The 16,644-nt window shown below is 41.8% G+C and overlaps 1 protein-coding gene across 6 annotated transcripts in view; it reads right to left on the bottom strand.

Annotated features, from left to right (window-relative positions):
- Positions 1 to 322: 322 nt before the first annotated feature.
- FOXN3 (forkhead box N3) overlaps positions 323 to 16,644 on the bottom strand; it is a 406,382-nt gene continuing 390,060 nt past the window's right edge. For all 6 annotated transcript variants that reach the window (XM_082451369.1, XM_082451372.1, XM_082451368.1 and 3 more), the window contains one exon: positions 323 to 7,129. In XM_082451369.1, coding sequence (XP_082307495.1) covers positions 6,580 to 7,129 — 550 coding nt within the window. In that variant the 3' untranslated portion in view covers positions 323 to 6,579. The remainder of the gene's footprint in view (positions 7,130 to 16,644) is intronic.

Here is a 16,644-nt window from a genome sequence, read left to right as displayed (position 1 = left end):
CTTAACCACAAGCTCTAAGGTTCGTGGCAGGAGGCCTGCTGTCCAACAATTCTTCAGGTCAGAGTTGGAATTCTCCCGGGTTCCACAGGTGAGCCCACCCTTAGGCTGTGAATCTGTGTATTTGCAAAAGGTGTGTGATTTGCTACTGAAAAAGAAGCATGCATGAGGATAGGCACAGATAAGTACAGTGGAGACTCTAACACCAGACCGTAAAGAACAGAACACATACCCTAGTGCAGGTAAGAAATATAAATGATTTTACTGCTCAGCATTTGCATATGGAGACGCAGTGCACACAATACTACGTGGCATTTTTCTTCAATTGATGCAACTCAGTAATTTTTATTGCAACTGGAAGACAATACATCACAGAAACTTTATGGTAGGTCTGGGGAAAAGTGTTATTTACAATAAATGATGAAATAGTTTGTCTTTGGCAATATGATTACATATGAAGAATGCGAAATGCAAGTATGGATGCCTCCAGAGCAACACCATCAGGTCCCTAAACTTCGGCGGATTGTGCCTGCTTCCACACTGCTCCTCTAGGTAACACAAACGCAGCTGAATATCACTGTCTCCTCTACGGTTCTCCCTTTCTATTCATGATATTGGCAGTTTCATACAGAAAAAATACCGAAAAAAATTGGCTTTTGAAACCTTATTACTCTAGTAAATGAATTTGGCCATCGAGGTCTATTGGCCAGAGGTCACATGACCCTAAGTATTGAGAGTAAACCTCTTGTCTTCTGATTGCTTTATCACTGTTATTTATTTATTTATTTTTCTGTAAAACAAAAGCAGAACTCAGAAATGTTACAGAATCAGAGTATAAAAAAATGTACAAGTGTATAATGCTTCCCAGACACACACGGATACTTGTTTCTTCCACATTGTTACCATGGCAGTATAAGTAGTGAGTGTGAATGACAGCAGGAAACTGGTTACTGAATCAGCTGTGAGCGTCGATGTCTCAACATACATACTCAAGAAATGCTGAATGTTTAAATAACTGAAATTGTGCTAAGAGTTTCATCTAAAAAAAAAAGGGAGGGGTTGGGAACTCAGGCCACAGTCATGAAAGGATGAAAGACAATTTCTAGGTTTGATAGATTCACCATATCGAAGTCTTTGAGAATCCAATATGGAATATTAACTCTTTGCAAAAAGTAGGGAAGGCTATTCTCAACTTTTGCAAATGAAATACAGTGGAAAACACTGTTGCATCTATTCCAAATAAATAGTCTTGATTTCAACACTAACAAAACGAACAGGAAGGGTACTTGTGAGCATGATCACAGTAAGTCAGAAGTGATCTTTCACCCAAGTCTGATTTCAAAAGTCGGACAGACAGCAAAATGCAGCACCATAGACACATTGGTTTCGGCTGTTAAAAGATGGATCATTTTAAAAATCGGATTTTCCTTCCTTAATTTTTGGTCAGTGAAGCTAGCACTTGTTTGCTGAACTGTGGAAGAATTGCAAGGTCACACGCAATATTCATGATAAAGCAACGGAGCTGATCAGTCTGTGCTTAATTCAAGAATAACCAGTAGGGGAGAGAGAGAGAGAACAGGAGTTTACCATCGTCACCGGCTCTCTCTCAAAGGAAGAGGGGTTGACAGATGAATTCACAAAGGCAGGCGGGACTATACAGAACACTGAATGCCATGTGTAAATCCTCATGGGATTCCAGAAGGGGGAACACCACACAACGTATATACTTTGATTTACACATTCCGTTACAAAGAAAAGAAAAAAAAAGACACCATTACAACTTTGTAACTGTGTTAACTGCGATATAAACCAAAGTCCCGAGTTTTGGCAGGTAACTAAAAAGAGGGTTATCACTTAGGTTATATAGCAAAAGTGTTGATGTATATTATATATAGTAGTATAAATAATAAAAAAGTATTATTTAAATTAGATCACAGTGCTGCATTATGTGCATAACAGTGTTTGATATAGTATTCGAGCTGGGACCTACGACACAAAGGATTTAACTGTCAACACTGGTTAAGTCACAATCAAGAGGGGACACAGAGTTCAAATGCGTTCTTTTGGTGGCAAAAAAAAAAAAAAAAAAAAAAAAAATCCTGAAGATGAAAGAAAAATACTCCTCTACAGAAACATAAAAAAGAAAAAGGCAACATCTGGGCAGCTGTGATCCACCAGAAAGATACGAGTCCCAACCTGAATCAAGTTTAAAAGGGAAAGAGAAGTCACATTGAGTTGAATCCAATCCCATATGGAAAACCCTCCCATGTAGGTCACTTGTACATAACTCTGATTCCTTCTCCAAGAGCCCTTTGATGACAGAGGCCAAGGGCCCGCACACGGGGAGTGGCGGTCACTGAAAGGAGGACCTGGTAGCACTTGGTGCTGAGCAGTCCTGCCGCGTCCCAGGACTGAGTTGGGCACAAAAGCCATCCGGACAGTTTTCACTCTACAGAGCTCACAGCCTGAAGCCGTCCGGGGTGAGACCACCATTCAGTGCGATGGCCTTCTCCAGTGGCCCCGTGGTATTCACAGCCATGCCTAGCAAGGGCTAGACACGCTGAAAATCAGCTCTTAGGACAAGCCTCCCACACATCCCTTCTAAAAACTCAGCCCCAAGACTAAAACCTGCTACAGTTGTCTTGGCCAGGGTTTTCTCACACCACCATCTCGATGTGGGTTGGGTTCACTTAGCTTCAGATAGACAGTTTTACCAAAGAACTCTTGAACGTATATATACTGCTTAGAGAGGGGGAAGGGAAGTAGGAGCTTAGGGTATATCATAAGGCTGGGAAAAAATCTATGATGCAAACCTTTTCCACATAATACTAGGTAAAGATAAAAGACAACTGTAGAAGCATAAAAATAACTGTCTACGTGTGTATCATTTAAGAAAAAAAGAGCTTACAATCTCTTTCTCTTAAATGTGTCCGAGGACCAACAGCAAGTAACTGTAGATGTCATGGTGCCGACGGATGTGTTCACGTTTGTTTTCCGAAAGCATCTTCAAATATTGCTATAGTTCCCCACTTTCCCCTCCCCCCTGCCCCACGTGAGTATGTGAGATACTGGAATGACACATGAAACGCCACTTCTCCCAGCAGGAGAAATGAAAGCAAAAACACCACACCCCTGGAACGGTGCTCAGGCAATTTTTTGTCAGACTAATGAGTACATAGGCTAGTTTGGAAGCTAAAAGAACACCTGACGTTTGGGAAGAAATTCCAAGACTAAAGTGATTACACTTGAGCAAAATATTCTTTCACAAATAGGCTTGTGCTTAAATTCTCTACTGCTCTTGGAGGAGGGGGTGAGAGAGGGTGCCTCCTGCCCCTTGGCTTGGCAAGGACATGGACAACCTGATTCTGCAATGAATTCACTACAAACGGCCACATACACATCGATACTTTTTTTTTCTCAACAATCAAAATACAAAGTTAAACACAATTGAGCCATTGTTTTGGTTATGCATAATGTGTATGCCTCCAAAAACAGAAGAAAAATAGAAAAAAGTACCCTCACTAAAGTTTCCCCTAGGTCTCCCAGCGGCTCCTACGAAGGGACTGAGGGAGACTCAGGAAAAATAACACTTAGAAAGCTGCCCGATGAGGTATTTATGCAAAAAGAGTGGTTCTGGAGTTAAGAACACACTTTTATAAGATATTTATCTATTTCTCAAAGAGATCAGAAAAGTAAATCACACACATTGCATTTTATTATTTTCTAAAAGAGGCCTTTGCTCCTTTAGAAAAAGGAAATGAGGGGAGACAGCCCACGGTGGGGTTTGAATTGGAAGAAATCCCCTGCCAGAAACAGTCCTGGATGTTTACCTCTGTCTTTCAGGAGGGAAGTCTGAATTTGACCTTGGGGGTGGGGTGAGGGTGGGGGACTGAGGTGGGCTCAGTCAGGTGACAACACAAAAAGTGTCGCCCAGGTTCCGCAGCTGTGGATGGCTTTTGGGGTGTCAGATGTTTGGGCAGACAGAGGGAACAGAGCACTTCAAAAAGACATCCTTATTCCCATCTACACCCTGAACAAGTGTGCTGGAAGTTTTCAGGTTCAGGTAATGAATCTGACCTGTGCGGGGGTGTAGATCTTTTTTTTTTTTTTTCCTCAGGTTCTCTCATCAGCAACCCGGAGGAAGAAAATGCACCAGTTAATTTCCACCGTCCTGGCTGATGGAGCTTCTGGCAGTGCCTGGTGCTGGCAGATAGATGGGCTCCACAATGGCCCACCCTGTCCTATTTTAAAAATCAAGATCACCCCAGTTCCCTCCCTCTCCCTCAACCATCGTATCTTGAGCCATGGGAGTGGGCATTTTTGTTTATGTTTTAAAATTCCCTTCCATGTGGGTGGAAGATCAAATTCTTTTAGAGGGTTCTCTGGATCTCCCCAAATCATTTCTTTTAGGCAAAGATAACAGGAGTTTCTGGTCTGCGTGGCATCATCTGGTTGTCTAGATTCAGCGCTCACAATCTAGGTGGGCTTCATTCCAGGTTGGTTCGTGTGCCCAGGTGGTAGAGATGGCCAGCCCCTCCTTCCCACCATGAGATGGCGTCACGGGAAAACATCTGGGGCTGGTCCTTCCAACACCCGTGTCACTTCCTCCTTCACGTGTACCCTAACTCACACCCTCATCCAATAAGGCCCATTAGTGTGTTTCCCCTTCTCCTGGTGAATTTGCATAATTATTCACTGCCTTTTTCCTCGAAACCAAATCACGGTCATGGTTTTCTCAAGTCAGCGTCCCATAATTCTCTTGATTCTATCATACACACTCACTACTAAGTTTGCCCTCAAATTATTGCGTCATGGTAAACATGTACAGACAAAGAGAAAGGACACACTTTTCAACAGAGAATCAGAGGGGGTCGGGGCTGAAGTGCAGACAAGGCAGTGCAGAGCTCCACCATCCAGGCCCTACCAGAACATGAAGAGATTTTGTATTGCAGAGTAAGCTCCCCAACAGTCAGAATTTGTCCCTGAAGAAGGTTAAACCTTAAACACCTGCTTCAAAAAACAAAAACAAAATAATTGGAAAAAAGGGGGGGGGGGAACAACGAAAAAAATTAAAGGAAAGGAAAATAAAAGGAAAAAAAGAAGAAAACCAAAAGAACCTCTAAGCCTAAGGGCTTAAAAATTAGAGGCATAGCCTTTTCTCTATTTTCTATATTTATATGAAAATAATTCATGCTTCATGCTAAATACATTGTTTACCTTACAAGAACTTTATTTTTGAATAAAAAAGTTTGTGTTTTTGTGATTTTTTTTTTCTTTTTTCAAAGGAATTCCATGCATTGTGGATCAGAAATTTCTGCTGGCTACACTGGCTGAATGTGGAAATCATTGATTTTCGCAAAGATGAATCCTGACTGACATTAATTGCAAACTCCATTTTGAGGGCAGTATAGGAATTTGTTTTCCTTTCTTTTTTGCCATGTTTTACTTTAGTTTGTCCATCAATGTGCCTTTCATCTTTTAAAAGTACACCACAATACTAATGGCAGGTTCTGTAGCTTTTTGTTTTGTTTTGTTTTCACTTGGATCAAATGGTTTTGACAGACAGAAAAAGATTTGTACCATGATTTCCTTCGTTAACAGCTACTGTAATTTCTTGGAACTTGATTTTCACTTGGGCAGTTAAGAAGACATAGCTTGTGTTTTGCATCAGTTTTTTTCTCTCTTTCTCTGTGTGTGTGTGTGTGTGTGTGTGTGTGGTGTGTCTGTGTGTGTGTGTGTGTGTGCACGCGCACGTGTGCAGGACCAACCTTCAGGCTTATGGCTTGTGGAACCTTCTCTTCATTTAATGTAGAACAGAATTCAGTGATTAGCAACATCACTAAAAACTGATCCAGTTTCTTCTCATGAGTCACTGACACCTGTTGAACATGAACGGTCCAGTGTCCACCCCGGAAGATGCTATTAGGCTTCACGGTTAAGAAGCACAGAGGACTGGTGACCGCCTCCCCACCCCCGCATCGCACGCTTGGGGCAATGCCAGGGGTTTTCCTGGCACAATTTGATGCCCAGTGCCGCGAGCCTGGGTCTGCTCCTAGGGGGACCAGGGGTCCTTCCTTCTCCTCAGTTGCCTTATGTGCATTCACTCAGCGAACCCAACTGGGTGCACATCCTGACCTTTTAAACCTAAAGGTTGGGCCTGATCGATGGTTACTTTGCACACGTGCCTTCTAAGTGCCAGATGTGTATCCCCGTGGCATTATCGTTGCCATCCCTGTGGATTCAGCCACGGGTTTCTGACAAGCTGGAGGAAGCAATGGTAATTTTGGCTTTTTCGGTTTTGTCTTCAGATAATGAAAAGCTTTTGTAAAACAGCTGAGTGTCAATATGAGTTCTATGGCTTCAATCTCCTTTAAACATAAAATTCTTAAGGGTCCAAAACAAAGGAGGGGGGCAAATTAAAAAAAAAAAGAAAAAGAAAAAGAAAGAAAGAAAACCAAACCAAAAAAAAAAAAAAAAAGAAAAAAAAATAATAAATTGCTGATATTGCCACAAATCATTAGAAATCTCCTGACATGCTGAAACCAAATGGCCGTAAGTTCAAAACAAATCAGTGACTTGTTTTTAATTTTTTGTGGTTTCCTTTTGTTCTTTCTGCCCCTTTGCCGTCCGATTGGTGATGTTATTCAAACAGGACCGAATCCCCGCCAAGTGCAGGAGTGACCCCGCCGCCTCTTTCATCTCCTCGTCATCGCTCTCGGGGGGCTTTTCCGTGCGTCTCTTTTTGAGGGGCAGCGTGTCGCTGGGGACCTTCCTCGCCTTGGCGAAGTGCTGGCGCTTCTTGTGCTGGGACACGTAGCCGCTGTCCCCCAGGGCATCCTTGGCCTCCTTCGGGCTGCGCCTCCTGCCATCCTCCTCCGTCTCGCTGTGGCTCTCGTGGCTCTGGAAGCTGCCCTCGCTGCCCTCGCTGCTCTCCTGGCTCCCCTTGGTGGCAAACTCGTAGTGGTCGTCGGCCGAGGAGGAGGAGACGGAGTCGCTGGTGGGCGAGGTGCTCCTGGCGCTGGAGGCCTTGGCACTGCTGTAGTTGTGGTCCTCCTTGGGGTCTCCACTGACCACCGGGGAGCCACACGACGGCTCGCTCTCAGTCCGCATCCGGCAGCTGGTGAGGCCATTCCTGCGGGATGGGGACAGCGGTGGGGGGGAGGGGCGGGGGGCGGGAGACAAGAGAGGACACGGATTAAACCCCCTGTGATGAGACACCCAGCGGCCCCCTGAGTTCCCACAGTAGATGCTCTGACATCCAATCCGGCGATGTGCCAACAGGTGGGTCTGCTTTGAAGACAGGGTCCTAAATCCTGACACCTCCGTCTTCCCTGCTTATCTCCTATCATTGACATTTTCACTCAAGTTGTGCAGCTGAGACATCAAAACAACACTCTTTTGAAGTGACAGCGGTGGAAGCGCCATCCCTTCTATTAAACCATAAAAATCAAGCTGTGCTTGGTTTCACATACCTGTCAACACCGCGGAGGAGACACCACCGGGCGATGTTGGCTGGGTACTTCAGAGAAAAAAGCCCGCTCTGTTCTAAAGCGGCTCTGGTAGGAGCCTTTTGTTGGAAGACTAAATCTGATGTTCAGGAAAAAGAGATACCTGCCATGTGGTGACAGCTACTCACTCCTGCGTCCCTTCCCTCATTCATTCATTCCACAAATATTCACTGCACACCTAATATAAATGCACGGCCTTAGGGAGGGTCCCGGGGGAGGCATCCGAGGTGGAATCAAATCCAGACTGTCACAAAGATGTGCACAGATGAACAGAGAAGCGAGTCACGGTTAGATCACGGACGAGACAGCAATAAGCTACCATCTACTAAACTTACCACCTGCCAGGCGCCCTGCTGCGTCTGCACAGATGATTGCGTTTAACTCTATATAAAGTGGTTATATTAGCATCCTTATTTTACCGATGCTGGCAGTGAGGTCTGGAGACGTCTGGTAATCTACTTAAAGCCACACAGCTAATGAGTAGCAGAGTTGGGATGAGAACCAAACTCTTAAGCTTGAGCTCTTTGTAACATCATCAGACCGACTCTCACTCTTTTCTGATTCCCCTATAACTAGGTCACCTGCTATACATTCCCATCGGGACCCGATAGCACCCATCACACCTCTGATCATGTTATCGTGTCCATATGTCTGAGCAGTGAACTGACCTCCCTTGTGCTTCCCTATTGACAAAGTGGGTATAGTATCTGCCCCCTGCTTCACGGGGTTGTTGGGCTGAGGATGTGGGCGAACGCCTGCCGGCACCTGCACCAGCGCCTGGCATAGCAGCAAGGACTCTCATGCTTATCCCTGGTTCGGCCATACACTCTGTGGAATGAGCACCAATCCTGCCTGCACGGCAGCCGTAGTTCTGATGGTGCCTGGCACACAGAAGGTGTTCATGAGAGGCAGTGATCAGAGATGAACACCCACAGGTGGGGAGGGTTACTTACAGCTGGAAGGGGCAGAGGGAGGGCACAAGGAGGTTTGTGGAAGACGTGGCATCTGGCCTCGGATGTGAGGGCCGGAGGTTCTGGGCAGGGAGGAAAATGTTCCACTGTACCATGTTGGCTCCATCTCCCGTAGACTCATCCACTGGTGATATATTTCTAGATCTTGGGAAGATGGGCACACTTTTCCTTCCTACACAGCCCCAACTGTAAGCACCCTACGTTCCCTCCAGAGACAGCACTTCCCACCATCATTATGATCGTGGGGTGATGTCCAGTGTGGGTGGTTCCCATTAGAGAGTTAGCGCCACAAGGCAGGGTCCTGTCGTTGGTCTGTCCTCAGGGGCTGGCACTGTGCCAGGCACGGAGTGGACCCACAACACATACACCGAGCAAGTGTCGGAGCAGATGGGATTGTTTGGCAGAGAGTAGGAAGTCTGGGGAGATGGCTGTGGGTCTCCACCAGCACGCCTTCCCAGACACTCCCTGAGGGTGCGGCCCCGGCAGAAAGGCTATGGGGTGGGCCCTCCAATGAGAGTCAGTCTGGAGCCCTTTCCCTTTCTCTCCCGCCACCCCTGTGGGCCTCGAGGCTCAGGGAGATCCTGCTGCAGGCCAAAGAGAAAGGAAGAGGCGAGGAGAGTCCTTGGTGTAAACGGTGTAGCAGGCGTCTCCTTCCTTCTGGTGCTCCGTTAAATTTAAGCTGGTGCTGAGGAACCCCCCGACCCCCGTAATGTGCACCAGCAAAATTCATGAGGGCCGTTACCAAAATTCCATCCTTGCCAGATGCCTTAAGATCATCACGATAAACCGTGACAATGACAATGTGTGCATTTGTATGATAAAGTCCTAGCAGGTTCCAGAAGGGTCCCAGCATCTGTCTTGCACTCTGTGATCCCAGATCGACAACCCCTCCCCAAACTCCTTATAGAAACAGCCTGCCTTTCAAGACAGACGGACTTTGGGGTTCACATCCCATCACTGTTTATTAGCGAGACCTTCTACAGGCGCCTCATCTGCCTTAGGGGCTATGTGACGATAAAATGAAAAGTTCCAAGCACAGAAGACGGCTCTTAGGGGTGCCTGAGAATTCTGACATGGTCTCCTCTCTTGCTGCCTGCCTGCCCAGAGCTCTCTCTGTTGCCCCAAGCAGTTCCATTTTGTTCCTAGGCCAGGTCAGCAAGCTGATGGGAATGCATCATAAAGTAAGAGGGAAGAGGCTCGGAGACAGAAATTCCTCACGGGCTTGCCTGTAAAGACGGCCCCTGTGCTTTGGGGTATGGTCTCTGCGATATGTATTCTGCAGACTTCCTGTTTTTTGGCTGTGTCTTGGATGCACAAAAGTGGCTAGGGCAAGATTCCTGTGAGGTATTACCAAACATGAAACTGGGTAAATGTAATGAATTGTACAGGTAGCTATGAAGAGGTATTAAAGCAAAGGAAAATGAAAGTACCGTATGATGGTTCTCAGGATTGCTGCTGTTGCAGGTAACTCCTGTGAAATCCCCAAATAATTAGTCTACTGAACTAACCTAAAAGGATTCTGAATGAACCCAACAATACTTGGATGAGTTGACTGGGTGATGGTTGGCTTTTAGAAAATCAATTCAGTTCTGAATCCTTATTTTTTTTTTTTAACAACATGGGCCTTATGATTCACTTCACTACCACAGTTAAGCAGAATTTGATACCTCTCTGAGCACGTATGAAGAGGGAGACGGAGAGGGAGAGAATTCCGGGAGCAAAAGAGTAAGAAAAAGGCAAGTGTTGCAAAAATCTAATTCTTAGTGAATCTGGGTGAAAGGTATATATGGTGTTCATTGTGCTTCTCTTTCTTTTTTTTCCACAGGTGAAACATATTTTTAAGTAAAATGTTTGGGGTGCAGGGTGGAGGAGTGGGAGAAATACACCAGAATGAAAGCAATGGTACATTTCAGTTCCATGCTATTATAAGAGGGAAGGTTCTGAGCCTGAGAACTTCTTTTTCTCTCTTTCTCTTTCAAGGATATAAGCAAGCATAAACCATAATGGAAAAGAATATTTAAAAATATGTATATATGAGTATAACTGAATCACTTTGCTGTACAGCAGTAATTAACACAACATTGTGAATCAACTATACTTAAAAAAAATACAACAAGGATATAAGCAAGCAGGAGAGAAGCACTCAAGACACACCAGAATCACACTGAGACCTTCTTCTTAAAGGCATCATAGGAATTGAAGGAGAAGAGCAAAGCAAATCACTTCCTTAGCTCACGAATTCAAGGTTGTGTAGTGCAGGGTCTCTGGTTCCTCCTGGAAACACACTGCACGTCAACAGGGATTCCACAACCCACACCTTGCAACACTGGCCCCATCAACCACCTCACAGGCAGACAAACAGAATAAACTCAGGGAGTCCCGTGACTCGTCCGAGGTGGCCCTGCTAGTTCTCAAAGACGGCTCAAGCAGGAAATTTAAATGTCTCCCTGTCCTCCCCAGGAAGGAAGCTTACTGTGATGAAGACAGGAAACACCTTACCATTTGACAATATTTCTGGATGAAAACAGGTACACAGACGTAACGTCACAGAGTTAGAGTTAAAATATAAATACATCTCTCTCACACTTGATATTGATACAATTAGCTTTCCCTGAGATTTTAGCATGGGCTCATAATCCATAGATTACACACAAACTCAGCAGGAAGCGACAAGCTCCTTCAATTATCAATCACTCGATGCAATGTTGTTCGTGGTGGGACAAGCTGGCTGCACTGACTTGGTGTCAGAGACCTCCTGCTGCAGGGGCTGTCATTCCGGGGAGCCAACTACTTTAAAAGAAGAAACCAGGCATCCTGGACATGTTGGAAGGGGGATTTCTAACCACCTCCTTAAAAACCATTCATTAAAATGAACACTCGATACATCTGAAATGCCTGCCATTTTTCAGTTTTAGCTGAGTTTCTATGTAACAATACGCACAACACTCATGTTAGCATAAATTAAAGCCACCTGATTCTACTAGGACGCCACAGAACCACATGTTATTCATCTCAAATAAAAACCTGGTATTCATTCTCTCGTCAAATCGGCGGGGGGTGGGGGCGGGAAATATTGAACATAAAAGGTGAGAAATCACATTAGTTCAGGCTGACAATGAGCAACGCTTGCAACTAACAAGTTAAGGTATAGCTTCTGATCAGACATGGCCATTTTGCTGGTTTTTGTACGGGTTCATGATTTGTTCCATTATCGTATCATCAGTATTGATCTCATCAGTGTTGTCTCCACCTTTCACTTGTGTACTAGGGTTCTCTCTGGAGCTGGTGGTTTTAAACCTAGCTAGCATTGAGGGTGAAGTTGTCCTCCTTAGGGATTTACTTGAGAACACTGGTCTTTTGCCAACTGTGAAAAGAAGAAGGTGCAATTAATGGGATTATAGAAGCAGCACTCGAAGTGCGGCGCTTCTGTCCAAAACCGACTGTAGGTAGAAAGACACAGAGGACAAGAGATGACCTGAAGTTTCCATTTCCAGCTAGTTGGCAGAGGAGATATTTAGAAGGCATTCTTCCAACTATCATACAAAAGATCCTGGATAAAGGGCAGCAACATATTTCTGAGTAATTGCTGGGTTCCCTGGAAAATAAGGGGACTCTTAGAGCTCTACATAAATGCACATGTACCGAAAGAACTTCGCACACACACAGATGAAAATCTAAAAAAAAATGGGACAGAATCTGAAATGTAAGCAGTAGGCAACCAAGAAAGGCAGAGTTTTCATGAGGCAAATGCCTCCTCTAGCCCTGGGACAAGAGCCCAATCTTAGGGGGAGGGAGCGGCAGGAGGGTTGATTTTGGCAGCTCCCGGGTTTCTGTGGCCCCTTGAGGCGGTTAAAGTGGCCTTGGATGCATTGGTCCCCAGGCTACCAGCAGAAGTTTTAAAAGCAAATGCTCTCTTGAAGAAAGCAAGCCACATTGAGGCCATCAGGATTCCTGTATATCAAGTTTAATCAGACATTCAAGTAGAAGCTCATAACCTAAAATCACCAAACAGGCCACTAGGAACGTATAAATGTAAAAATGCCCCATAAAAAGCTAGGACCCTTGAATGATGATGCCTTCAATGAGATCCTAGGGAAAAATAACTGCCCCTCACAGGCAGACAATGGGGATAAAAGCCAGCCTTGACCTCAGCTCCAGATGGAACTGGAGACAAGAAAAGCCTCCCTTGAGAATTTTTAACCACAGGCCTGAAGTCTTGTGGGTATGAGGCCAGAATTCTACTGTGTGGACCAAAAGACCTTAAGCTAAATTTAGTTTCAAGTGCCCAGTTGTGCCTACTAGAAGAAAATACAAACCCTTTTTGGAAGAACATACTTTAAACCCAGGCCACAAAGAATTCCCACAGATAAGATTTTAAGGAACATAGGTTCACAATAAAAAAAAAAAAATCATTAAACACAAAAGAAATAAGCCACCATAAAGAGACAACAGAAAAAACATCCTATAGAATCTGAATTGCAAAGTCTGAATATATTGCAATAATTAGGCACAGAATGTAAACTATGTATAAAAAAATAAAAGAGGGAATTGACAAATATTAGAAAGAAAGACTGGATTATTAAAACCAAGCAGACAGGTTTTGGAATGCATCAAATAGAATTTCTAGAGCTGAAAAAATATAATCCCTGAAATTAAAAAACTCAATGTAATTGAGTTGTAAAAAAAAAAAAAAAGTAAAAAAAATTAGTGAATTGAAAGATGGAGCTAAAGATATGATAGAAAATGCAGCAGAGGGAGATGAAGAGATTGAAAATACGGAAGAGAGATTGGGTAATATGGCACATAGTAAGAAGATCCAATATGAATCTAACTGCAGTTCCAGGGTGAAAGGAAAAATGGGGAAGATCCAATCCCAGAATAGAAAATGGCTGAGAATTTTCTAGTTTTGATGAAAGTTACCAATCTTCAGATTCAGAAAGCCAACAAGTCCCATGGAGGATAAATAAAAAGAAATGCATATCTAGATACATCAGAGTCACCACAGAAAATACAAAAAAAAAAAAAAAAGGAGTAGAAAGGAAACACATTACCTAAGGAGAAGTAGCAATTAAGATAAAACCAATGACACAGATGAAGGTGGAACAATATTCTCAAAGTGAAAGAGAAAAAAATAACTGTCAAACTACAAAACTATTGTCTAAGAATGAAGGCAAAATAAATACATTTTCAGACAAAAATTCAAGACTTTAATTAAAAGCAGATACTCATCTATAGGAACTTCTTAAGAATATTTTTCAGGAAAAAAAAGAAAATGATCCAAAAAGAGAGGTCTGACTTAGAAAACAAACTTATGGTTACAAAAGAGGAAAGGTGGAGGGGAGAGATAAATTAGGAGGCTGGGATTAACATATACACACTACTATATATAAAATAGATAATCAACAAGGACCTGCTATATAGCATAGGGAACTTTACTCAGTACACTGTAATAACCTACATGGGAAAAGAATCTGAAAAAGAATAGATATATGTGTATGTATAACTGAATCACTTTGCTGTACACCTGAAACTAACAACACTGTAAATCTACTACACTCCAATGTAAAATAAAAATGAAAAACAAAAAGAAAGGTCTCAGATGCAAGAAAAAAAAATAAGCAAAGAAAATGTAATCAAGTATTGACCAGACAATACAATAGAGTTGTACCTTGGTGTCTGTGGGGTTTTGGTTCCAGGGCCCCCACAGGTACCCAAATCTGCAAACGCTCAAGTCCCTTATATAAAATGGTATAGTATTTGCTTATAACCTACGCACATCCTCCCATACACTGCAAATCATCTCTAGATTACTGATAATGCCTAATACAATGTAAATGTGATGTAAATAGCTGCTGGTGCACAGAGCAAACAAATTTTGATTTTTGGAACTTTCTGGAATTCTTTTTTTTCCCCGAATATTTTCTATCAGCAGTTGATTGAATCTATGGATGCAGAATCTGTGGATACGGAGGGCTGACTATAATAACAACTGACTTAAAGAAAACAAACAAACAAGAAACTGAAATAGAACTAAAGCCCTAGACAAATGTAGCATATCATCTGGGAAGTGGAGAGAACAGAACTTAAAGAAATCCAAGGGCCTTGTATTGATCAGGAGGTTAAAGATACTGATTAACTCTACACATTTTAAAATATTCATGTTAAAAGTTCTAGGATCAACACTAAAAGAAGAGAAAAAAATATATAATTTCTAAACCATCAGAAGAGGGGAAAAAGGAATGAGGAGTGAAAGAATCATGATCAATTTAAAACGATGTTAGAAAGGAATCTGCAAAAGGGGGGACAAACAAATGCAAACTAAGATGGTAGAAATAAATCCAAATATGTCATTTAAAATGGGCTAAAAATCTTGATGAAAAGGTAAAGATCATTTACACAGATTTTTTAAAAAGCCATATGCTGCTTATAAGAGATGAACCGAAAACATAAGGATTAAGAAAGGTTAAAAGTAAAAGGAGGAAAAACACTGTGCCATGCTGGTGTAGCTACATTAAAACCAGATAAGATAGATTTTTAGGGCAAAAACAATTATTACAGATAAAGAGAGTCATTAAACATTCATAAAGGTTCAATTCACCAGGAAGATATAACTGTTCTAAACATGGAGACCTCCAATAAGATAGCTTCAAAATACACCCCAAATTGGAAGAGCTATAAGGAGAAATGATCAAAGCCACATCTCCTTCCCTCCCTCCTTCCTTCCCTCCACCACCCCCCTCCCAAGACACACACAGACATGGTTAATAGGTAGATTTGATCTAATAGACACACATAGAACATGTGCTCATAATGGAGAAGGTATATTATTTTGAAGCACACACAAAATATTTATAAAAACTGATATACACTACTAGACCACATACCAAGTCTCCACAAATATCAAAAAAGCAGTACCTTACAGGTCAATTCTCTGACTACAATGCATTATAATTAATAATCAATGTTGAAGAGGTAACTAAAAGCAAAAATAAGAAATAACCACCTCCTCCTAGGTTTGAAAATTTAAAGACACACTTCTAAAAACATGTATGGGTCAAAGAAGGAATCAAAATGGAAATCAGAAAATACTTTGAACCTGTGACAATAATGAAAATAAAAGGTATCAAAACTTACAGATGCAACTAAGCAGTAGTTTGAAGGAAATTATAACCTTAAACTTTTATATAAAAAGAAGAAAAGTTTAAAATAAAAATATCCAATCCAGACCACAACAACAAAAAAGAATAAACTCAAAGAAAGAAAGGAAATTATAAAGTAGCAGAAATCGATGCAATAGAGAATAGATACAACCTTATGCCAACATCTTTGAAAACAGGTGAAATGGACAAATCCCTACAGTTACCAAAATGAATTTAAAAAGAAATAAAAAATAAGTTATACTATAATCATTAAAAAAATTAAATCAATAGTTAAAAATCACCCCACAAAGAAAACACCAGCTCCACAGTGTTTTGCAAGTAAGTTCCATCAAACATTAAGCAATAGATAATTCCAATCTTACCTAATCTCAGAGAATCTAATAGCGAATACTCTTTAACTCATTATATGAGAATAATGAAATCCTGACACGAAAACTAGATAAAAATAGCACTAGAGAAACATGGACATGGACAAATACGCAAAATTCATACATAAGATGTTAGTGTACCAACACTAGCAATATGTAAAAAATATAATGTATCATAAGCATATCAGAAATGCAGATTTTACTCAAAATTGGGAATTTATAATGTAATTCACCAAGTAAAAAACAATGAGAGAAAAAATTTATAGCTATCTTAAATGATGTAAACATTTCATTGATGAAATTCAACAACCATTTATGATAAAGTATCATAGCAAGCCAAAAATAGAAGGAATTTTTTTTGTTATGATAAAGTATATTTCCTAAAAAAACCTATAAGAAACATTCTATCAATTGTTCATCAATAACATAGCTCCCTTTAAAATAAGACACAATATAAAGATGTCTATTACCATTACTTTTACTCAGAAGTCCTAACTGCAATGGGACAGGAAAAATAAAAGATGTAAGAATTAGAAAAATCCACACCATTATTTATATAAGATATAATTTTATATATAGAAGAATCTACAGATAAATTATTAAAGTTACTAAGGCGGTTTATTTTATTTAGCAAGGTTGC

The sequence above is a fragment of the Balaenoptera physalus genome, assembly GCF_965194825.1.
Source record: "Balaenoptera physalus genome assembly, chromosome: 2".
NCBI classification, from domain to species: Eukaryota; Metazoa; Chordata; class Mammalia; order Artiodactyla; family Balaenopteridae; genus Balaenoptera; species Balaenoptera physalus.
This window is presented reverse-complemented; position numbering and strand designations above follow the sequence as displayed.